Source organism: Miniopterus natalensis, chromosome 11 (assembly GCF_054644295.1).
Source record: "Miniopterus natalensis isolate mMinNat1 chromosome 11, mMinNat1.hap1, whole genome shotgun sequence".
NCBI classification, from domain to species: Eukaryota; Metazoa; Chordata; class Mammalia; order Chiroptera; family Miniopteridae; genus Miniopterus; species Miniopterus natalensis.
The window spans coordinates 15,036,206-15,061,350 of NC_142091.1; the positions used below are offsets into that span (position 1 = coordinate 15,036,206).

The window sequence follows — 25,145 nt, forward strand, 5'->3', positions numbered from 1 at the left end:
ATGCGCCACCTCCCGCCCGCCTGGCTGCTGTCCCTGCAGCTCGCCGCGCTCGCGGCCGCGGGGGCCCCCGGGGCGCCGGTGAGCGCGCCGCGGAGCCTGGCGTGGGGCCCCGGGCTGCAGGCGGGCGTCGTTCTGCCCGTGCGCTATTTCTACCTGCAGGCGGTCGACTCGGAGGGCCACAACCTCACTCGCGCGCCCCCAGGTAGCGTTCCGCCGCCGGCTCCCCCGCCCCCGCGTCCCCGCGGCGCGCCTCCGCCGCGACCGCGCCTCGCGGGAAGCCTCCCGCCGCCTGCGTGGCGCCCCTCCCGGGGCGTGTCGCGTCGCCCTTCCTCGGGTCTGGTCGCACCCTCTTCCTTCCCCCTCGCGGACACAAAGCGGGGAGGGGGTCGCCGCCAAAGTCTGTGGATTAAATGAATGAAGTCGCAGGGCCCCGCCTCATGTAGTGCGCAGGGACCGAGGTTCCGAAGGCGCGGCACCCAGGGCGCTAGGGCGGCGCCGGAGCCGCCGCGGGAAGTGGCCTCGCCGCGTCTGACTGTGTCCGAGCTGCGGCAGCTGGCGCCGAGCGCCTCGGCGACTACCCGGCCCGGGCTGCGCGTCCGGTTGCATCGCTGCGGCCCCACGGGTCTGAAACAGTTAACTCCCGCGGAGAGGAGACGTCGGGGCTGCAGGCGGAGCTGCTCGCTGGAGTTTTGTTCTCTTACAGTTTTGAGATCTTGCCAGTAGATTGCAGGAATTAGCGAAACTCAGAACGCGGGAGGTGTTCCCTCTACCGAGGGTGGGTCTTGTCTCCAGTCCCTGGGCCCAGTCGTCCTCCCACGTTCTTCACATCTCACCTTTGCAACTTGTTACAACGTGCCCTGCTGGTTTCACCTTGTTGCCAGTCAGGATTTGCTAATGTGTGTCTCATTTATGTCCAGCTAATTGGCACCCCGTTTTATCAACAAAGAATCAATCAGAATTACCCAATGCCTCTTCTTCCACTGCCAGTGGAAAACTTTTAGTTTTAGACAGACTTTCCAGGGTCATAAGAATTAGAAGGTAAGGCCCGGCCGGGCGTGGCTCAGCGGTTGAACATCGACCTGGGATCCAGGCGATCGGGGTTCGATTCCCGGTCAGGGCACATGCCCGGGTTGCGGGCTCCATCCCCAATGATTCTCTCATCATTGGTGTTTCTATCTCTCTCCCCGTCTGCTGCCCTCTCTCTGAAATCAATAAAGATATATAAAAAGTTAAAAAAAAAAAAAAGAATTAGAAGAAAAGATTCTGAAACCCAGATTCAAAGTCTTTCACATGGGATGTGTTTTTCTTCTTTATAGTTTCTTTATTTTTCTAAAATTAATTTTATAATGCTTTTGGGGGGAACTTTAGAAAGAAAAGAAGATGGGAAACTGAAAAAATTAATTTCTATATGGAAAAAAAATGATATTCAAAATGAAATACTGCGAATTTTACTATTAATGAAAACTATAATTCAAATAAAGTGTCATTTTTTTATTCTAAAAATAATTGGCTTTTTTTTTTTAAGTAGTAATAATACTCAGAGCTGTTAAGGGAGCAGTAAGTTACTCTCAGACGGTGACCTTCGTCCTCTGCAAATGGAACACGAACTGCTCAAGTGTTTCTGGAAAGTACTTGTCCAAATGTAGCAAGTCTTAAACATTTACAAACCTAATGTACAGGAAAAAATTAGTTTCAACAGTTAGAAAATGTCATTTGTAAGTGACATTCACAAAAAAAAAAATGCCTTTGCCCTTTAATCTGGTAGTCTGATTTCCAGGTATCTGTCCTGATAAAATGATCAGAATATAGTCAAAGATTTTTACATACAAGGATATTCTTGCAGCATTATAATTGTTTATTATAATAAGTTTAAATAGCCAACTGTGAGGTAATTGCTAAATAAAGTATGGTGTATCCATGTGATGAAATATTTGATAGCCATTAAAAGTACCGTTTTGCCAAAGGGCTGTTGGGACAGGAAAATGGCAAGTTGTTGAATCGGTTTAGAGTTTCGGTTTTGCAAAATGAAAAGGGTCTAGAGATTTGTTGCACAGTAATGTGAATATATTTAATACTACTGAACTGTACAACTTAAAAGATGGTTGCTCTGGCCAGGTGGCTCCATTGGTCGAGCGTCGTTCTGTGCACCGGAAGGTTATGGGTTTGATTCCTGCCAGGGCACATGCCTAGGTTACAGGTACAGTCCCCGGGTCAGGGCCGTGTAGGAGGCAACCCATCCCTGTCCCTCTCTCTCCCCCCTCCCCTCCTTTCTCTCAAATCAATAAACCTATCTTTGCGTGAGGGTTTAAAAAATGGTTAAGATGCCCGGCCGGGCGTGGCTCAGCGGTTGAGCATCGACCTAGGATCCAGGCGATCGGGGTTCGATCCCCAGTCAGGGCACATGCCCGGGTTTCAGGCTCGATCAATGACTCTCTCATCATTGATGTTTCTATCTCTCTATCCCTCTCCTTTCCTCTCTATGAAATCAATAAAGATATATATTTTTTTTAAAAAAAGGCTAAGATAGTCAAATTTATGTCTTGTGGGGTTTTTAGTTTTTTAAAATTTCAAAGTAACTTTTTTAAAGATTCTTTAATAATACTTATATTAGGTTAAGGGTGGAATAAACAGAAAAGAAACTATACAGTTTCATTCTAATTTTGCAATCAATAAATTAACCTGTACCTCACTCATTAGTGTCATCAGTGGTGATAGCAAGAAAGGAAGGAAATTTTTTTCACTCTCCTTTTTTCCCAAGAAAAATTTACCCCAAAATGATTATACTGTTTTTATAGTCAGGCAAAAAGTTTTAAGAATAAAAAAAAAAAAAGACTTTCACCAAATCTTTTCCGACAACCTCACGTTCATTCCCTTAGACTCGACTTGTTTCCTTTCAGGCCACTATAGTTCTGAAGAGCAAACTCAACCAGTTTCTTACATCTTCTGCCACTGTCATTCATTTGTAAGTTCTGAAATGTTTCCTGCTCCAAGAACTAATTGGAAAGGGGGCAGTTTTCCCCAAGCTGTAGCTTGTCTTACATGGCTTACCAAGATTCCCTCATTACGGTAATTATCGCTCTCATGTAACAGTGTCTGAATACCGTTGTTACGTTGCGTATCTCCAGGTATAGAAACGTATTGGGAACTCATATGGTCTAAATCAGGGGATCTCAAACGAGTCCACAGACAGAGATTCGGGTGTCTACGACCTTGGATGGGGAAAAGAACCTACCTATATCTTTATTTTCACTAACCCCCTCACGTATATTGAGCATTTCCTTCTATTATAAATATCGGTAGAACCTGTTGATATTTTTATTTTTATATTCCCAGTATCTAGCACAGTGCCTGGCAGAGAGTCTCAGTAAATATTGTAGAAGAAAAGAAAGGGGGTGGAGGGAAGGGGGCTGGAATGTGTCGAGATGGTAGGGTACAAATACACCTGACCCTTGAACACGTGGGGGTTAGGGGTACTCACCCCCAGCAAAACACTTACAGTGTTTTTCCATATCACAGGCAGATTGGTTCCAGGACACCCACGGATACCAAAATTCAAAGATGCTCAAGTTCCTTGTATAAAATGGCATAGAATAATGCAGAGTTATCCCTCCACATCCATGAATTCCCAACCGTGGGTAAAAAATACTGTTTTCAGCCAGCCTGTGGTGGTTTGAATCACATGTGAAACCCACGGAAGTGGAGGGCCAATTGCATGTTTATTGAAAAAAATCAGCATATTAGTGGACCCGTGCAGTTCAAACTCGGTTGTTCAAGGGTCAACTGTATTCATTTTCTACTAGGTCCTCTCCTACCTTCATCAGTAATATATCCTCATTAAACAGTCTTACCTCCTAGTTGGGCAGCATTTTACTTTCTAAACTTGCTTTATTTAGTGTGTACTCCTAAATTGTGATGTAGGAAGGAGAGATACTATTCTTTTTCACTTTACACACAAGAAACTGAGGCTCAGTGAAGTTAAAATGCCTTGCCCATGGCCCCACAGCTATTAAATGTCAGAGCCAACTGTGGAATACCTAGTTCAATGCTCTTTCCCTTCAATCAAATCGCCAGTAGTAACAGGATTGTCCTGCATGGTCAGCAGGCAGACAGACAGAGGTTTTTGGAGGATTCCATTTAGCCTCCAGGCAAAACCAGTTGGCCTCCTGGGAGGGACTCTGTTCCCTTGGTCTTGTGGGGCCAACACTTTTGTTGCAGCTGCAGAGAGCCTTCATAAACTTTCTAAACAACCAGGATGGGGGGAGTGGCCATAACTCCATTCACCAGGAGTGCCAGAGGATATTCCTCCAACTTTGAATTCTGCAAACCTGCGTGCTAACAGTATGCAGTGTGACCAGGTGGGTTCAGGGTGGGCTTTGAAAGGATTCAAGCTGTGTTCAAATATTGGCTCAGCGACTCCTATGTATGTGACTTTGGTGAGTTACTTAACTTCTTCAAGGGAGCCTTGGTTTCCTGACCTGTAGAATGGGGGTGACAATACCTACCTAACAAGTTCTCGTAGGAAATGAGATAGAAAATGCATGTGAAAACGTCAAGCTCATGGACTGGCACGAAGTGCTAAGTGAATATTTTTTTCAAATGTTTTTTATTTCTTTCCAAATCAAAAGTCTTCAAAATTTCTGATTTTAATGATGTAAGCCTTTGAAACTGCCAACCTCCTTTTGTCTACATAGTCACTGCATTCTCATTCCATTAGCTTTTGAATTTTTGGAGTATAAAAACAAGCTGAGCTCCAGTTCTGTTGCATTATATTAGCCCCCAGGGCACATGCGAATTCACATTCCTCCATTTTGAAGCAATTTGCAATTGCATTTTTCTCTTTTATGAGGTTGGAATGGCTTATTTCTATTATTATTATTTTGCATTGATTCTAACATTAATTTATGCCAACAATGACATGGGTATGAAAGATTACTATAAAAATAAACAAAAGATCTCACAGTCATTACTTTGCTTGTCTTATATGTGTTTTGTTTATTAAAATCATAAATTTATGGAGAGCAGGACTACCTGGTCAGGAGACAAGAAAACTCTTCTGTACTGTTTCTAGTCTGGGAGGGACTAGTGGAAATGGCTTTCTAGCCCCCAGGCTCTGCCTCCCTGATTTTCACTCTACTTGCCTTTCTAGAACCAGTAACGCAAATCAATAACTTGAGCATTTCATTAAGCATTTCAGATAATTGGCCAACACTTTAAATAATTTCACATTATATTATTATCTTCCTTTTACAACCACTCCCTATATTTATTATAGGTCATTTCTTTTAGCAGATATCTTTTATAATTTTGTCACATTTATTTCAAATCTCTGAAAACATATGTGTTTGGTATTTAATTATTTAATAACAAGATGTCAGATACTACATTACTGTTACCAAATTGAAGAGACTGAGAATCATTTCTCCTAACCCATAAGAAAAAATAAAACCTGCTGTTAGATGGGCCAGGTACAGAAACGCAGGTACGGAGACTCACCAGGGCAGGATGCCTAGCAAGGGGCGAAACTGGGAAAACAAGAACCTTGTCCCCAGGGTAACCTGTCCTCCCCAGCATATTGCTGGTCATGTGGTTTAGACCCCCTGAGTGTTTCCTCCCTAAAGATAACATCTAGGCCTCAGTTGGATTTCAGCTCCAGGCCCAAAATAGCAGCCAAACCAGAAAAATGGCACCTTGGCTGCCTCAGGACCAGGTACATTGACTATGGACCCCTTTCCCTGGCACCAACCAATCAGTGGAGACCACGACCCTGAAAGAGCACATCTGGAAAGCTGATGAATATTCTATTGAGACCCTCCCCTGAGACCTCCCCTAAGATTCCCACCTGCAAGAAAGAGATAAATATACTCAGGACAAAGGACCCAGTGTGCGCTCCCCAGCAGGGGAGAATCCCAGCACCATCTCCATCACTTGGAGGGGACCCCACAAGACTTGCGACCAGGGGAGCAGTGGGCAGCAGCAGCTCGTCCTGGGCTCACCCCCTGAACCTGTCTCCAAGGCCCCCTCTCCCTCTGACTTCCCAGTGAGCCCCAGCAGCCCAGCCTGGGCTCTCCTGTCGCTGCTTCTATGCTCTGCCTTGTTTCACTGGCCCAAGTATGGTTTTGCCGCCATCACGGCCTAATACCCTTTGACTCAGTGCTGTGTAGCCCTTACCTTTGGATATCCCCATTCCCTTTTAATTAAATAAATTCCGTTTTTCTTTATCCAGTGTCTGAGATGGCTATTTAGCCTGCCTGCACACCACCGAACCCTAACCTTTTACCCTAGAACAGAAAGCCCACAAAATTGTGTAACTATTTCATTTCAGCCTGGTGAAACAAGCTTAGAGAAGTACCCTCTAGTAGTTATAAAGGTGTATGAGTGGGTGTGTGTAGTTGTGCATGGTCTGGTAACTAGCTATAATCTCTCTCTTCTTAGGAAATGGACTGAGACGTATAACTTGAAATTTGGGTTAGCAAGAAGAAAATTTCCTCAGAAATGGGGATTATTTGGTATTACAGTGGTTTACAAAGAAAGCTTCTGTGTGTCTTACAAGGAGAAAGATTGATTGCTTTAGAGCTCTGTTATTCCAAGATTCACGGATTTTTAACTGCTTGGGCTTTAAACCTAACCAGATGAGAAAAGATCAGATAAGCATAAAGTTAATCTCTTCCTTGCTTTTTTATGAATTAATTTTTTTCATTCAATAAATCTTGATTGAATCACTAATGAATCAGTGCTGACTCAGGTCTTTGGTTGGAAGACAAAAACCAGAATAGTTTCTGGCCTCAAGGATCTTCCAAACTATTGATACTAGAAAAATAAGAAACTTCTTTATAGAGACAGCTATCCACTGGTTGTTACAGCAAAGCAACTACAAAGTAGTAGAGTTATTTGTCTTTTTCTTTCAGGTCAAACACAATTCAAAGTAGTAATCAAATCTCTTTCACCTAAAGAGTCAGTCCGGATTCATGTCCCTAAACCTTTGGACAGGAACGATGGAACATTTTTGGTGAGATATCGGATGTATGAAACTGTCAATGAAGGGCTGAAGATAGAGGTCCTTTATGGTGATGAACATGTTGCCCAGTCTCCCTATATTTTGAAAGGTAAGTGATTATTACCTAATCCAGAGCCAGCCTCATGCGTAGATTTTAGGCCTTTCAGAATGGATTATGATGACCTTGAAATCATATGTAACCAAGTAAACCTAGAATACGTACCTGCTGAAGCTCAATTTAACTTGAAATTTTAAGGAAAAGAAAACTAAGTAATTTAAAGAGATTTAAGTGATAATTTTTTAAAATCTTGTCTATTTAGCCATGTAGTTCCATTTCCAGTACTCTTCATTCTTTGTATAAGGTAAATTGCATTTCATTTATCAGCCAACCCATTAGAAATAAATTTGTCAGCTAACTGAGGGTAGGTTATATTGGGAGAGAGCACGTGCTGTACCAGGTTGTCTAGGAGGATACGAAAGGGAGACAGAAAGTAGAAGCACAGGATTCTGACATAACTGCTTTCCCCACTGATGTGTTCAGGGCAGATTTTCCCTGTCTGCATAATCTTAGACTTCACCAAGAAGTCCTCCCATGTTCACATCAGGGCCAGGAACAACTCTCTGCCTTGCTGGTTAATAAAGTGGCATTATATGTGTTTTGCCTTCCCTAGGACCAGTATACCACGAGTACTGTGAGTGTCCAGAAGAGGATCCCCGGGCCTGGCAAGAAACTCTCTCTTGTCCAACCAAAGAACCGCAGATTGCAGAAGATTTTGCTCCTTTCCCCAGCATTAATCTCCAGCAGATGCTGAATGAAGTCCCAAAAAGGTTTGGGGAAGAGAGGGGTGCCATCGTTCATTACACGATTCTCAATAACCACATCTACCGGAGACCTCTGGGGAAATACACGGACTTCAAAATGTTCTCAGATGAGATTTTGCTGTCACTGGCGAGAAAGGTACGAGCATGAATTCACTGATTTTAAAAACAATATAATTTAAGTACGTAGTCATCACATTCAAATGCTTAGGAGAATGACAAAGGATGGAAAGAGATTCCAGGCTTGGGAATGTGCATGTAAGGTGTCCACCTCCTGAGTGTCTGTAAGCTCTCCACATCCATGGGTCCCCATTTCCTTTATTATTTACATTAAATGACTTTAGCCTTCATCCCAGATGAGTTGGGTACAGGGCATCCCAAGGTTTCTGTGAACTCTCAGACGTCGGCAGCCTCAAGTTCTCCATTCCTGCTGAATGCTCCTTCCATTCAGACGCTACTTTCTGCAGCTCTCTTCTTACCAACCTCAGCATGACTTGACTTTAGAAAATTATCTGCCTTGTTTTGCCCTAAGCACCTCTGAAAGACACTGTGTACGGCACATTTTGTTGAAGGGTGGAGTAACAGAGAATGGTTATTTTGCACATAGTAAAATCAATTAATCAATAAACAAAAACTCTAACATTTAAAAACCGGTATCACTGTGTTAATCAGACTTTCAACCACCTCCCACCACCGATTCCTCTGTTCAGCCCTTCTTTTCCCATTTGCAAAACTCTTAAGCAGAGTAATTGCAAGTGACTTTTGTTCTTTTTTCCTGACCATGTAGAGGGAGGCGTGAAGATGGGCAACTTTACGTTTCTCAGCCAGAAAGACCATCAAGGTCGTTTTCTTAACCAAAAGCCAACTTTCCTGATATGAGTAATACAGTTTCCCAAGCATGCTGAATGTGCTGCTGCAATCATTTCTGATTTTAAATAGCAGCTGCCTCCCCCCTCCCCACCATCCCACAATATGAACACATGGGGCACCTGATTCTAAAGGTGGTGCTTTCTTCTGGGGCTGCTACCAGGCACCCTGGCCTGTATTCCTGTATCTTGTACTCATGTGGTTTTTGACTAGGGATAATTTTGCCTCAGAGAACATTTGACAATGTCTAGAGATATTTTTGGCTGTCACCACTAGGGGGTTGCTATTAGCATCTGGTGGGTAGAGGCCAGGGATGCTGCTAAACATTGTACGATGCACAGGACAGCCCCCCACAGCAAAGAATTACCCACAACAGAACGTCAGCAGTGCTGAGCTTGAGAAACCCTGCTCTGTGGTGAGACCTCCTGGTGTGGGGTTTATTAATGAGCTTGTAAATGATATTAGAGAAGCAGTAGGGTATATAGTCACATCTCTTTCCCTTCCCTGTTGTTCCAGGTTCTTTGCCTGGTGACTGGGAAGAAATCTAAGATAAATGAGACTCACTCCTGGTCTTAGAGCTCCTCATTCTAGTGGGACTTGTTTTTGTTATTTGGAAGTGAGAGTGGGATGTGAATGCAAATAAGTAATTGTACCCCAACATGATAGGCCTGAGAGAAAAGGAGGGACCCAGGTTAAAATGCCTGGGAGTCATAGAGGCGGTAAGATTAGATTTGGGTTTAAGATGAGAAAGGAGAGCACTGAGTGAACATTCCAACTGCAGAGAATTACATATTAAGGTGGGTGGCATTTTCAGAGAGTAGCCTAAAGTTTACTGGCACATAAGCAGATGGAAAATGAGGCTCAAAGCTGAGCTGGAGCAAGGTAGTAGGGCCTTGAATTCTAGCCAGAGAGTTTAGACCTGGTCCTTAAAGGCTTACGTCTCTGTGAAGCCTGGTAGTGATATTAACTTGGGTTGTTGAAATCTGGGCAGCAATGTGGAGAGCAGATTAGAGTGGGGAGAGTCTAGCATCAGAACACCTAGTAAGTAAGCTATTGCAGCAGGATAGGCCAGCGATGCTAAAGGCCTAAACCTACGGCATTGACCATGGAGGTGGAGAGGGGCAGCAGATTCCAGAATCAAAGGCAGATGCGATAAAGAGGTTTTATAGAGACGGAAGACAAGAGCTTGAGTCTATCTTTGTAGATTCTCACTTGGGCAATGACCAGAAAGACAGCCACCCGTTCATACCTATCTACACAATTTCAACCTCTATAATACTAAACTATTAAAAACGTCACCCCTGAACAGAGGTAGCCGACTCCTGGTGAAGTGAATTGGCCCTGCAGCATCCTCAGCCTAGATTTTCTGACACTACTGAGGGCTGGGAGGCATTCTCCTCTTTCTTGATGCTATTTTTAAATGTTCCGTTTTATCAGAAATATTTAAGGAAGCCAAAGAACTAAAGCATTTATACCAAAGACTGAGGTCTTCCCAGCGCTGATGTTCATATTTTTGTTTACCTAGGTCCTTCTCCCAGATTTAGAATTTTACATTAATCTAGGAGATTGGCCCTTGGAGCATCGAAAAGTCAATGAGACGCCTGGCCCCTTGCCTATCATTTCATGGTGTGGCTCTCTGGATTCACGAGATATTATCCTTCCTACGTATGACGTCACCCACTCCACACTTGAAGCAATGAGGGGTGTTACAAATGATCTCCTCTCTATTCAGGGAAATACAGGTAAATTCAGGCTCATCATCTAAGAAAAAGCTTAGAGGTGAAAAGAAAAGGCGAAGGGGATGCTTAGGCAGGGAGAGTATATGGATAAATTTAAATAACCATTTTTCTTATTTTCTAACCAAGAAAAAAGAAAAACAGCGCCCTAAATTCTAAAGAGGTTTCTTTAGGATTCTTCTAATCCAAAAGTTAAAGATACATGAGCTGGGCTAGTAATGTCCCAACCTATCATATCTGAATCTCTTTTGAGTTGGTCACTTGTAAATACTATTTCAACATATATATTTGGTAAAATTGTCACTTAGCTTAATTCTGACTCCAGTGCTTTTATATTGCTAGATGAAGTGAGAGAGAATTTTGAGAAGTATAAAATTCTATGCATGTGTAAGAAAATATGATAGCAATATAATTTGCATGTTATGACTCCAACGTTTTTAAGAAACCTTCCCCTTTCCTCTTTCTGCCTTTTAGATTCTTTAAAGTCTGAATTCCTTTCTCCCTGTTTGATGGCTGTAGGTTTATGGCACAACCCACCTTTTCATTCAATTGAACTCCTGAGTAGAAGAAACCCTGCCTCCTCTTTATAGCCTCTTTTTGTTTATTGTGGTTTGTGGACTGATTCCGTAGACAAGACCAAAGACTCCTTGTAAACTGTCCAAAGATGACATGAAATGAAAACCGACCTACTTTTTATTTGATAACAGTGAATTTCTGAAAAGTGTGCTATCATAGTAATGAGTTTGATCTCCTCCAATTTCTATGTTTTATTATCCCTTAGAACACAGACAGGTGCTAACTAATGACCTCTCTTTAGAATAATAGAAACATTTAAATTAATTCTTCCAGAATATTTTCCCACTAGGAAAGAGAGTACGTATACTTGTGTATATACAGGATGTCACAAAAAAATGTATATGCACTTCGAATGATTATTAAGTCAGTGTTTATTAACATACAGTTCATTTTCAAAATTTAAAAGAATCTACAGAAATGAATAATTTTTTTGTCAGTGTTTTCAAACTGATGACCATTCTGGTCCAGGCACTGCTGATAAGGCGAAGCAGTGGAATCGCAAACATCAAGAATCTTTTCATTTGGTATTTATGTGCCCTCAATTTGTCAACTGTTGCGGGTTTTGTATCATAAACTTTATCTTTTTTGTATCCCCATGAAAAAAAAGTCTAGTGGCACTTGAGGATAAATTTTCTTTGTTCAAAGCTTAGTCTGGCTTCACTCATTATTTCAAGTCAGTTAAACCTGAAAAGGAGTGAAAATTAAGTGAGTTATCAGCTGTTAAAGTGTGTATGCATTTTTTTGGGACACCCTATATATTTGCATTTACCAGCATTTTAGCAGAAGTCTTCCCTTTACTCGGAAGTAAGTGCTCAGCCCCACCAGCCGGTGTGGCTCAGCCGTTGAGCATCGACCTAGGATCCAGGAGATAGTGGTTCAGTTCCCAGTCAGGGCACATGCCTGGACTGCAGACTCAGTCCCCAGCACTGGGCAGCCAATCAGTGACTCTCTCATCATTGATGTTTCTGTCTGTCTCTCCCCCTCTCCCTTCCTCTCTCTGAAATCAATAAAGATATATATATATATTTTAAAGTGAGTGCTCATAAGTCTGAGCAACCTAAGGATAAAGGGTGTATGGGTGTTGCTTAGTTACGTAGCTTATTCTGGTCACCCTGTCTAAGGACAGAAGCCTAGCTCCTTTTGTATTATGAAGCACAAAAGATGGAAGAAGCTAATGTCTCAGTGAGTAGGCCAAGTCATTGAATCTCTTTTTGTTTTGAACTTGATCCAATATTATTTTGGATATTTTCTAATGTTGTACAACAGAAACTCCAACATTTGAGTGAGCTCTCCCTAGCACACAAATGAATGAAACTAGAGCATTCTAATCCCATAATTTTTGGAAATAACATTTAATTTAGAAGATGTGTTGATGATAAAAGAGCTTTAACATCTTAGATGACAATGTTAGATTAAAGATAATTATATTTACCATATAAAAGTTTTAAATTCATAACTTTTTTTTTTTTATGGTCTTGAACTTCTAGGGCCTTCCTGGATCAATAAAACAGAGAAAGCTTTCTTCAGAGGTAGAGATAGCCGAGAGGAGAGGCTCCATTTGGTACAGCTGTCCAAGGAAAATCCACAGCTACTAGATGCGGGAATCACAGGGTATTTCTTTTTCCAAGAGAAAGAAAAGGAGCTTGGAAAAGCTAAATTGATAGGTTTCTTTGATTTCTTTAAGGTATGCATGTAAGTCTTCCTGGATGGGTATGAAGTGATAAATTTGTAGATAGCAGAACTTGGGCCGTCTTCTTCAATCTTGTGAGCTGACACACACTTTCTTATCAGGGATGGCAATGACAAAATTCGTTGTGGTTTCCTGTTGTTAATTTTGTCTGTGAAATAGCTCCGAACTATATTTAATACTCAAAAGGATTAACCTGGAGTTTGGGTGCATTTCTTTGTTTTTCTTTTTATATTTGTTTTCTTAACAAACTGGGTATGTAAATGTCTTTTATATAAAACAATTTCAAATGCCTTTTGTAAATCGAAAGAGTATAAATTCCATAGGAGCTGGCTTTGGGGTTAAGTCCTGCCTCTGCCACTCCCTGTGGAGCCTTCGCCCCTTGCTGAGTCTGCCCTCTGAGCACGGCCACTGCCTGCCTCGCTCCCCAGAGCACTGTCCTGAGGCTCAGAGGACACACACGTGTGAACAGTACGACGGAACCTGACTGGCTAGTAAACTCCTTGGCATCGATTACTTAAGACAAATTTAATGACTAGGTTTCTGAGTGTATTCTGTTCATTTCAGTGTGATATAATGAAAAGAACAAGGGATCTGGACACAGAGAAGAGAGGTTTATAAATTTCTCTGGACACTAGTTTTCTCATTTGTAAAAAAAAAAAAAGGGGGGGGGGTGATTCTAATACCTGCTTCATATTATTATAATTGAATGAGGTTTAATGCCCATGAGAAGTGATTTTGAAATGCAGATCGAAGTTTATTATGCCAACAAATATGTCAACGGAGCATGTACTGTGTCACTAGTATCATGCTAGTCCAGATCCCTCCAGGTTTCTGTCTCTCCCAACTCTGAAACTGAACTTTGAATACTGCCTTCCTTTTTCATGGGTGTAAGAAACAAACAAAAAAAAGTATAAGTAAAATTTTAAATGGTTACCAATATTCAGTGTAATAAATATAAAATTTTTGAAAATAATTTTTCTACCTTGTTGCAGAAATCTGAATTCCCCATTATATAGACATAGTTGAAATAGGTATTCTTGTTTCTTAAAATTATTTATGATTTTATCTTTAAATGCATTGTATTTCTTAAAATTGACCTGCTAACGGCTTCTTATGATTATAATACAAAGAGAAAGTGTGAGTTACAAAATAAAATACAAAACTGTTAAACAATAAAGTTAGATAGTGGAAATTAATTCCTTTATATTTAGTATTACAGTGTTAATGAGAAGCAGAAATGAAGCAAGTGACTTAAAATTTTTGTTTCTGTTTGTCTTGATCTTTTAGTACAAGTATCAAGTGAGTGTGGATGGGACGGTGGCCGCTTACAGATATCCGTATCTCATGCTGGGGGACAGTCTGGTTCTGAAGCAGGACTCACCATATTATGAACATTTTTACACAGCACTAAAGCCTTGGAAACATTATGTGCCAATTAAAAGAAACCTTGCTGATTTACTTGAGAAAATTAAATGGGCCAAGGTACACTTTCTGAATTTTAGTTTCTTTAGGCAATAACAAATTAACCAGTATTAGTTACATGAATTCCCTCATAACACAATTTAATTTGACATCATTTAGTCAAAAGAAATGTTTTCTGAAATTTTATTCCTTTGAAATAGCTAAAGAGCCAATATCAGTATTATTTGATATACCCTCTATCAACATTTTTGAAGATTTTTAGAAGGTTTGAAGTCCATTGTTATATAGAGTGTAGATTTTTTTTTAAAGAAATTACTATTTATGCATATACACAAATAAGCAAAAATACTCCAAATGCAAATTACAGGTTGAAAAGACCAGGGTTAGCCCTGGCTGGTGTGGCTCAGTTGGTTGGATGTCGTCCTGGGCACCAAAAGGTTGCCAATTTGATTCCCGGTTTCGGGTTTGATCCTGTTAGGGGGACGTGCAGGAAGCAGCTAATCAACGTTCCACTCTCACATCAATGTTTTTCTCTGACCCTCTCCATTCCTCTCTCTCTAAAAATCAATAAGAAAATTTTTTTTTTAAAAAAGAAAGAAAGGAAAGGTTCCAGTGCTTTATGCACAAGAAAATATTTAGGTCAATATGGCACTCTTCTTTTCCCCAGTCAGAAAATGCCCAAGTTCATAATAAATGCTTGATATACAACATCCCAAGAATCACAAGTCTCCCATTGCTTTTCAGAGAGAGGTGGAAGGGAGAGAGAGAGAGATAGAGAGAAAAACATCAATGTGAGAGAGACACATTGATTGGTTGCCTCCCACGCACGCCCTGACCACAGCCAGGGATCAAGCCTGCAACCCAGGGACGTGCCCATAACTGGAATCGAATTGGAGACCCTTCAGTCCGAGGGCTGACACTCTAACCACTGAGCAAACGGGCCAGAGCAAGAATTCTTTTTCAAAGTAAAAGTATTAAAAATTACTGTGTTTTATTATGAAACTATAAACATTTACCCTTCCATTGTAAGACTTTATTCTGTTTCTAAGTTTCTAAGAAGCAATATTTGGTTATGGAAATAACTGGGTGCCTAAGGCAGAATAATTTTTGTGGCCCTTAATAAAGAGTCAGAATGGCTTGCAAATGGCTTTTCCTATGGGCAGCATGGTAGAATATTAACTGTTTTCCCAAAATATAATTAGGAATGCTAACTATTCCTGGAACTGAAGGAACAGCCTGTGGGTACTAATGACTGAATTTTTATTACAACAGCAATAATGTCTTTCATTGGTAACCTTTTATAAGAACTTGGGGACTCTGATTGCATATTTAAATGGGGCTTTTAAGAGATGGTACAACATGAAAATGGATTCATTCTATTCTAGTTTGAATTTTAATTTCAAACCGAGAAGGCTAGAATGGGGAAACAGATGATGAGCTCTAAACTTCGTGGGTCTCCAGGAAAGTACCAAGATAGTCACAATAGAGGCCGCATGTGGTTGTTGCACTTTGCGGGGAGTGGAGGCTGTTTCTGGGCCTGTAGAATGGGTACAAACGTGCACGATCGTTTCCATGTAACAGAGATATCTAGGAGAGTACTCTGTCCATTTCCATAGCCTGCTCTCAAGTTTTATTTTCATCATGTTCCATCTCTCCCATGCTGTTCATGTTCAGCCCCGCATCTGTCCTGTCTCACACTCACCTTCAGCTTTGTCTATGGGTCACAGGAGCAATTTTCACTCATTGTTTTGTTTTAAACCTTTCAGGAAAATGATGAAGAAGCTGAGAGGATTGCAAAAGAAGGACAATTGACTGCCAGAGATTTGCTACAGCCGCACAGGCTTTACTGCTATTATTACAGAGTGTTGCAGGTCAGTGCAGAGTATCCGTCCTGCTGGGTTATGCTTGGCCTGAGTACCTCAATTCTGGGGGGCTTCAGAGAGTCAGCCTGTGGAACGGTGGTTAAGCTGAGGCACCGGCCTATGCAAAGCAGGAGTAGTGCTAAGTCCCTTTGTAGCCAACATATTTTTATCTCCATTCAGTATTATAAAAACAATACTTAGAGCCTTATGAAAATAGATGAATAGCTCCTCCTATCTTGTCAGTGCTATCTTTTATTAAATGCCGTATGGAATTTGTCATATGGAAAAGTAGAGGGTTAGACTAGAGGTCATTAACATCTCTTTGCACTCAGAATGTCCCCCTTTGTTCTCTGTACTTGCTTTCCATCCTGTGCTTTTGCTATCACAGCACAGGATGGAAAGCAAATATTTAGCTTGCTACATAAAACAAACGAATGAAGGATATGTATAATAGTTCCAACACCTTAGGGCTAACTAACAAAGTACTGTACAAATGGCTGTTGGGAATCCAAGGATTGGTTCTTTGAGTAACTACCCTTACTCATTAAAATCTAGCCGGGAGGAAAAAAGATAAGAAATTATGTTCTTGTTTTTAACCTAAACTTATTTTTATGTGAGTAGAAAAAAAAGTAAATTTCCTCAGATGCTTGTGGATACTAACCTCTCATAGAAAAACTTAAATGATAAATTACACCATTTACTACAAGCAACCTTTCCCTTAGATGAGTTGTGTTCCCTCTGCTGGGCTAGTAGGAGTTTCCTTCCCTACAATATTAATTAGGCTCATGTAGTCATGTCAGTGTTTTGTTGGGTTTGACCCTGGGCCAGGAGTGTACAGCCCAATGTACTTGAAACCACTGAACTGAAATACACAGTTTACAGGAGTATTTGTTAGTGGCCGAAGAAGAGGAACGTTTCACAGGCCTGTCATCATTTCCAAAACGTGTGTGACTATAGGCCTAAAGGGAAGGATCTTTGAGACCACCAACTTTATTTTACGATGCTTACCGCCTGATTTGAATATTTGATGAGGCTAATTATTCATTAACAAGCGAAGGATAAATGCTAATCGGTGCTGCTGTTTCAAGGACACTCGGCTTGACATCCTTTTTGTAGACGCTTCCTACCTACACATAAAATTGTGGATTAGGGTTCCTTGTTAGAGTATGAAATATTGCCTTGGTTAAAATGTAAATTTAGGACTGGAATAACCCATCCTAGCCAGACCTTTGGTGGGCAGCAACTAGAAATGACAGCATGATTGGGAAGGAAGGAGTGGAACGAAGTGTGGGCTAACCTTTCTGTTGCCTTCAAAAACATATTTCAGAAATATGCTGAGCGCCAGTCCAGCAAACCCGAAATACGTGATGGAATGGAACTTGTTTCCCAGCCGGATGATAACACGTCCATCTGCCAGTGCCACAGGAAAAGAGCTTTAAGAGAAGAGCTTTAGGTCAGCCGGATGCACACTCTTGTGCACACTGGCTGTGTCTTCGATGGAAGCATTCAGATAGAATCTAAGCTGAAAAGAACACAGCTTGGAAGACTTTACCCAGAGGACAATGTGGGTGGGTAGAGCAATCTCTATATTTTCAGGTATTAATTTCTTCTGAGTAACAACTGCTCTTATCTGCATTCACAGTTTCTCTAAAAAGAAAATTCGGGGATCATAGTCGAGAGGCTTGCCAAAATATAAAGCACTCTCTAGGAAACCATATACATCATTTTTATTGGCTTGTTTATATCCCTTGTTCACTTTCGCTCTTCCATTTCCAGTTATGAAGAAAAATATTTGTGCGGGGGATGTTTTTCCCCCCGACTGCACAGTTTCTGCTCCTACAAGCTGCTTTTGACATTCAGTAATAGCAAGCCAACTCTTGGAAGGTCTGATAAGGTAAGAGGAGGATGAGTCTGTTTTTAACAATAGCCTGGACTCTATTCAGGGAATATATTTTTAAAGCTCACTCATATCTTTTTAGCTAAGTTTTACCAACACCTGAGACAAATTGTGCCTTAAGCTAGTAATTACCAATATCTTTGGGTTGTACACTCATCGAGGACAACATCTAGTTATTAAAATAGATGAGAGCACGCAGCAGGGGCCATTCTTTATCTATATATTGAATAGATAAAGGTAACTCTAGTCAGGTGGGGATCTGTAGTTATTTTTAATCTTTTTGAAGGATACTTGGAAACCTCTGCAACAAGCTGCAGGAAGCCTGGTAGCTTGGGATTCACAAATAAGCCAACAACAAAGGCAAGCATCCATCCTCACTGCACCCCTCCTCTATTCCATTGGGTTGCATTGCTAAGATTTAAAAAAAATGGAAATTTCCTCTGCCTTTTAGGCCAGGGTCCAGATTTAAGACTTACAGCCCAGAAATTCAGTATACACTCCTCATAATACCACCAATACAACATTCAGTTAACTGAAGACCCACACTCCAAAAAGCACAAACTTATCCACACTCCCAGTCTTAAAAGATTTGCTTCCCAAATTGAAATATTTACTCAATCCGGAAAACAATGTACCAACTTTAAAGCAGTCATATCCTGTTTTGAAGATCAGTAAGACTTTTCTTAACTAGATAAGAGCAAAATCACATTTAGGAACAGTGTAATCAGAGCCAAGTGTCCTTGGAAAACTCTAATACCCAACAGTTTTTCAAATGCACAAGTGCACAAATATAAACTAAAGGGCAAGCTGCAGTGAGACCAGACCTTACTGAGTCTGTGTCCTATTTATATTGCACATGGAGTTTGGGGCTCTTTAGAGCCGAGATTATAGAAAGTTTGCCCTCCCTCATATCTTCCTGCCCTCCAACCCCAGGTCCTTCCTGAGGGCTAATGGTTTTAGAAACACCTTAAATTTTTAAAATTTATATCATCTGCTGCCAAACAATTAAAAGCAAGTTGAGACAAACCAGGCAGCATCTGGGGGTGGAACAAAAAGGATGTGCTTAAGAAATTAAATGGAACCCCTGGAGAAATTCCATCGGGAGGGAACAGCCTTCATAGATAATCCTCCATCGTAACAACTCAGTCATAACATTTAAAAAGAGTTAGTTTCACATGGCTTTCCCATTTGTTGACATGAATATGACTTAGTAAAAAATGTGGTTATTAAAACCATGATTCTTTCCTTTTTAGTTCAGATATTACCCACGATTTCCATTAGTCATTTTTAATACATCAACTTTCATGAAAAACATCTGACTTGAAAGGAGGAGAGAGATGTACGGCTATGCAAGTAAATATAATAACTGCATTTGTTTAGATAAGCTATCAACATTTGTTGCAGCATTGTTTTTGTTAATAAAATGTTGGAAACACCTTAAATAGCCATCATTAGGGAATTGGCTAAAAAGACATTGGTACATAAAGAAATACAGTACAACCATTAAAAAGAATGAAGTAGCTCTAAGTGCACTATCATGAAAGATTTCCACAACAGTGTTCAGTGAAAAAAATCAAGTTTTTTTCAGAACAACATGTAATGTGAAGCCATTTATGTAAAAAACAAAAATATGGTTGTGGTTGAAGTTTGAAAGGATATTCCCCAATATCGGAGGAGGGGGTGGAGGAAAGGAAATTTATACTTTTTGCTTTATACTTGTCTATGATATTTAGAATGTTTTTACTATAAGTGTGAACCAGACTGTAAAATAAAGAAAAATGCAAACCTAGCAAAAGACAATAAATGCGCAGAAGATATACATAGGGGAAAAAATGGATTTTTATGTTTCCCATTATGCTGTTTTTAAATTTACTATGTCTAGAAGTTTATATCATGGAACATATATATACTTTTTTAAATAAAGTAAATTTTGTAAATAAAATTTTGAAAAATATAAATTCTATTTTTTTTTTTTTTTTAACAGAGTGTAACCACTTATAGCCTTGATATTTCTGTAACTGGGTTGGTCCAATTTTAATTCCATTAAGTCTTCATGAATAAATGAACCCAAACTTCTGTCACCACCACTCAGTCCCAAATGAGTAAAAATCTAACATTAGAGGAAAAGATATTTTGACTTGACAAGATTATTTTTAGTTATTTCAGGTGAAAATATAATCTGTGCCATTGTAACACATATACCATAGACTGGGTGGCTTAAACACCAAACATTTATTTCTCACAGTTCTGGAGGCTGAAAGTCCCAGAGCAAAGTGCTGATGGATCCAGTGTCTGATGAAAGCTGCTTTCTGGTTTCCAGACTGACACTTTCTCATTGTATCCTCACAAGGCAGAGAGCAGAGAGAAAGCAAGCTCTCTTCTGTCTCTTCTTAGGGCCCTAATCCATCATGAGTACTCCACCCTTATGACCTAATTACGCCCCAAAGGCCCTGTCTCCAAATACCATCACATTGGGGATTAGGGTTTTAACACATTAGTTTGGGGAAGGTTGAGTACAAACTTTTCATCCATAGCAGGCAGGGAGAGGAAAAATGCTCCCCTGGCATAATAAGGCCAAGGTTAGAAGAAATGGAAATTTCTTATTTTGAGGGAAAGGAAATAAATCATCCTTGTGGTGGTGAGGTGTGTTTGACTTCAAATAGTTGAGCACAAGATTGCTAGGGTAAAAATCCCTCTTTTATGCGTAGAATCACAGTTTCCCTTTCCCAACCCCTGCTGCTCATGCTGACCTCTTGTGGAGACAGTCCAGATACTGAGATCAGAGTCAAGTCTCTTCTAAGCCAAATTCTCTATGTAGGGCTGCCTGGAAAAGGAACTCTACTCTCATAACCAACACTGCAACATTTCTTAGACACGAGGACACTAAGAGACTGGGGTTTGTTCTATAGAAAGAAATAGCAAACCCTAGAAGTGGGCAAGCAGAGGGGCATATGTAGAGGGAGATAACCCTAACTCTAACCCTAAACCTAACCCTAACCCTAACCCGAAGTGAGAGAAAGAGAGTTAGAAAAACCGGAATATTTTTGTGAGCTGAATATTTTGGGGGGTGAAACCTGTTCTGTTTCACCCCCTTTGGGTATACTTCAATACAGTTTTGATGCTGAGCACCTGGATTTGGCATCAGCTTTCCCAGGTTTCAGGGCTCAGTGTTCCCTAAGACTGCCCTACAGACACCAGCCACAAGTGAGGTCCCCAGACCATCCACACTTCTGACTCACTGGTTACAAATTCGAGGGTTCCCATGACCCCCTCTCAGGTTCAATAATTCACTACAACTCACAGAATCCAGGAAAATACCATACTTAGTTATTACAGTTTTATTTTTAAAGAATACACAGAGTCCGGCCGGCATGGCTCAGCAGTTGAGCATAGTCCTATGATCCAGGAGATCGAGGTTCAATGTCCTGGCTGCAGGCTCAATCCCCAGCGGTGGGTGTGCAGTAGGCAGCCAATCAATGTCTCTCTCTCATCATTGATGTTTCTATTTCTCTCTCCCTCTTCCGTCCTTTCTCTAAAATCAATAAAAATCTATATATGTTTTTTAAAAAAATACACATAGGCCAAGGCCTGGGAGGGAGCGCAGGGCTTCCATGCCCTCTCTGGGGAGTCAGGGCACGTTGCCCCCCCTGTACATCAACGTGTTCACCAATCAGGAAGCTCCGCTGAGCTTTGGCATCCAGAGTATAGGCATGGTTGATACAAACATTGGCAGTGTCATTGAACTCGGTCTCCAGTCTTCCTCCTCTGCCAGGAATTTGGACAGTGAAAGTCCTAACCTCTAATCATGTGCTTAGTCTTTCTGGTGAACAGTTTCCATTCTGAAGCTATCTGGGGGCCCACCATGAGTACCTCATTAGCACAAAAAGCTTCTATCACTCAAGAAATTCTAAGAGTTTTTCTTTAATTGAATTTATTGGGGTGACCCTGGTTAACAAAATTATATAGGTTTCAGGTGCCCAATTCTACAACACATCATCTGTACACCGTATTGTGTGTTCACCACTCCAAGCCAAGTCTCCTTCTATCACCATCTATCCCCCCTGCACCCTCCTCCTCTAAGGGTTTTTGAAACTCTATACCAGGTACTAAAGAGAAAGACCAGATAAGTTCTTTATAATATCACAACACATAGGAGGGCCTAGGAACTCAGGGCCACATCTATCATAAGGCCTGATGCAAGGGAATTAGGTAGAAGATTACCCTCACTCCAGAAGGTTTGGGACAAATATCTGAGCCTTACAGTTAAGATATGCATTAACCACCCGGGCTGGGTGTGGCTCAGCCATTGAGCATCGACCTAGAATCCAGGAGATCGCAGCTTGATTCCCAGTCAGGGCACACGCCCGGGTTGCGGGTTCAATCCTCAGTCAGGGGCGTGCAGGAGGCCGCTGATCAACCACTCTCTCATCACTGATGTTTCTATCTCTCTCTCTCCCTGCCTCTCTCTTGAAATCAATAAAGATATATTTAAAAAAAAAAAAAAAAAGATATGCATTAACCAAACTCCATCTAATTTAGTTCAGAGCATATGGTAAGGAGATATTTATAAGTAGGCAGAGAATAAGTCTCTCACTATGATTTCGAAGGGTTATTACCCACTCTTTTTTTTTTCAAATTTTTTTAAAATTCACACCCTACTCAACTTTCTTCTCCCCAAAGAGTAACAAGAACCCCCTGACACCACCAGCGTCACTAGTACCACTAGCACTGCAGCTATGAAACTGGGACCTGCCACTTGGGTGGGCACTAAATGAGTCCTCCATGGAAAATGGCTTGTCTTCTGCTCCGTGTTCTTATTTATCATTTAAAATAAGAGTGATTCGGAGGAAAACAAGATGGAGGCGTAGGTCACAGCTACACCCGCCGCCTCCTGCAACCACATCAAAATTACAACTAAACACAGAACCACCCTCACTCAGAGCCTCCTGAAATCTGGCTGCACAGAAGTGAGCCATGCCCGGCCGGGCTATAATTATTTTTCAATCATTCAGACAGTCATGTCATTAAAAGCATGTAGAGCTTATTTTAAAAGCAATATATAAACAAGCTAGTGTTCTTTAATTATATTTTGCTATTTCATTTTCTACGTTTAAAAATATATTTCTCTGAATTATTTTACTGGTTTCGTTTTGTAGTTTTATAACTTTATTTTTTTCATGTTGGTAAAAGATACATAGGTTTACAATTTTAACTGTATTTAAGAGTACAATTCAGTGACCTAAGCACATTCAACAATGTGGTGCAGTTTTGTAGGTTGTTTTTTGAATCCTCACCTGAGGATATTTTTTCCATTCCTTTTCAGAGAGCGTGGAAACGGAGAGAGACAGACAGACAGAGAGAGAGAAACATGATGTGAGAGAGACACATCGGTTGGTTGCCTCCCGCATGTGCCCCAGGGCGGGGGGCTGAGCCTGCAACCCAGGTCCTTGCCCTTTGCCTGAACCCAACCCAAGATCTGACGCTCTAACCACTGAGCCAACTGGCCAGGGCCAGTTTTGTAGTTTTGAATTTAAAATTTTAAACCTAATTTCTACTAGATTAAAAAATTAAGTACAGGTATACATAATGTTTCCATGATTATATATTTACAGTTTACTTTTCATAGCTCCTGTGTGTTAATGCATCAAGGTAACTACAGGAAAGGGAACTAAAGCTCACCCTTCCTGCTGGTTAGGATTGTGATCATGATTTTTAACAACTCTGGAAGCCCAGTGAATCACCGAATTAGCCTACAGGGAATTTCTTCGGTACAAATGTTTTTATTATTTAGGGAAATTTTTCTTCCGATGTTTTTTTACCCCCTAGACTTCATCTTTCTTACAACTAATAGTGTTACGTGCAGGAGCACAGGAAGGAAAGAGAGCTGAACAGTTTCTGAGCAAGATTGTTTGATATTGCAATCGTCGATGACAAACTAAAGCACCAAAGTGTAAGACATTTCGATTTCCAGCAACTCAAACGTGTTTAGATCGACAGTATTTGTATAATTTAAGGTTATCTGGAAATTCATTTAAGAGGTCGTCTGTTTTCACTTAAAAGAGTTTGCCAGCTAAAGAGCTTCAATTTAGAAGTCGCACTCGCCTGCAGTCGCCTGTCGCTTATTCTTTGATCCTGAGCACGACCTGTCAGATCACTGGAAAGATCGGTTTTCTTATTGACACATGCATAAATGAACTAAGTAGAAACGATCTCACTGTGTTTCTCCAACATCTTAAATACTGGTTGAAGAAACCAGGATTTATAACATATTGAGTCCAATTTCGCAGAAAAATCACTTCGGTTTCCCTTCCAAAATCCCCTCTGCCTGAAAGCCACTGACAATGGCTGTGAGGGCGTCCAGCAGATCGGACCGTCCGCACTTTCTGGATTTAGGATCCCAGGAGCTCAGGATCCCAGGAGCTCAGGGGTGGAGGAAACACCGGGCCGAGGGGCGGGGCCGGGGGCGGGGCCGGGGGCGGGGCCGGGGGCGGGGGCGGGGCGAGGGGGTCCGGGTCAGAGGACCGGAACTAGAATTACGTCATTTCCGCCTCCCCTGTTACGGGGGCCGAAGCCGAGCCCAGGCTGGCGGCGATTGGTAGGTGAAGGGAATGGCGGCCCCTCCCTCTCACTCCGCACCTCCTGCGCCCTGCGAGTCTGGTTCCCGCCTCCTCCGCCTCGGAGCCCTCAGGGCCCGGCGCCGTTGGGGTCCGCGCTCTATCCAGCCCTTTAAGGGCGCCTCGCTTCTGTGGCGCCCCTTCTGGGCCTGCAGCCCCCGGCTTAGCCTCGCCCGGGCTTAACCCCTCCCGGCCGCCTCTGCTCGCCCCGGGGAGCGGGCGGCGCTCGACCCGTGGAACGACTTTCCGTCTTTCCGTTTAGTTATTTAGAGGTGGGAAAGGGAAAGGCGTTTTTCAGGAGTAGGTTAGTAGTTGTTTTCCTCCGTCCGCCGTTGGAATAAACTAGGATCGCAGGAGAAAAGGGAAAGCGAAGCGACGAGACCGGTCAAGATCACGAAACACTTCTCTCTATTCCGTGAAACAGTAGGAGACACAAAAGGGGAAGTACAGGTTCTGATCCCAGTATATTAATACTGTTTTCCAGCTTTTAAAGTAAATGGGACTGAGCATCTAGAGATTTACCTCGTAGGCTTTTTCTTATGAAGCTCGATTAGGTCAGCGGAGCCATATGTTATAAAAGTTACTGATTTGGGATAGATAAAAATCTTTATCTCAGAATCTGCGGGTAAAATCTTTTATTATGTGAACAGTGGTTTGACGGTACTTTT

General features: G+C 41.6%; 1 protein-coding gene across 1 annotated transcript; it reads left to right on the forward strand.

Moving 5' to 3' along the window:
• Window positions 1-19,813, forward strand: POGLUT3 (protein O-glucosyltransferase 3). Its single transcript, XM_087821558.1, has 8 exons — window positions 1-202; window positions 6,906-7,103; window positions 7,666-7,952; window positions 10,206-10,422; window positions 12,480-12,676; window positions 13,970-14,164; window positions 15,871-15,975; window positions 17,294-19,813. The coding sequence occupies exons 1-8, from the start codon at window positions 1-3 to the stop codon at window positions 17,417-17,419; spliced, it is 1,527 nt and encodes a 508-aa protein (XP_087677684.1). The 3' UTR covers window positions 17,420-19,813.
• Window positions 19,814-25,145: the final 5,332 nt, after the last annotated feature.

Coding starts and splice junctions, on each gene's coding strand:
- POGLUT3 (XM_087821558.1), top strand. CDS start 1: ATGCGCCACCTCCCGCCCGCCTGGCTGCTGTCCCTGCAGCTCGCCGCG. Junction 203..6,905: donor CCTCACTCGCGCGCCCCCAG/GTAGCGTTCCGC, acceptor TTTTTCTTTCAG/GTCAAACACAATTCAAAGTA. Junction 7,104..7,665: donor GTCTCCCTATATTTTGAAAG/GTAAGTGATTAT, acceptor TGCCTTCCCTAG/GACCAGTATACCACGAGTAC.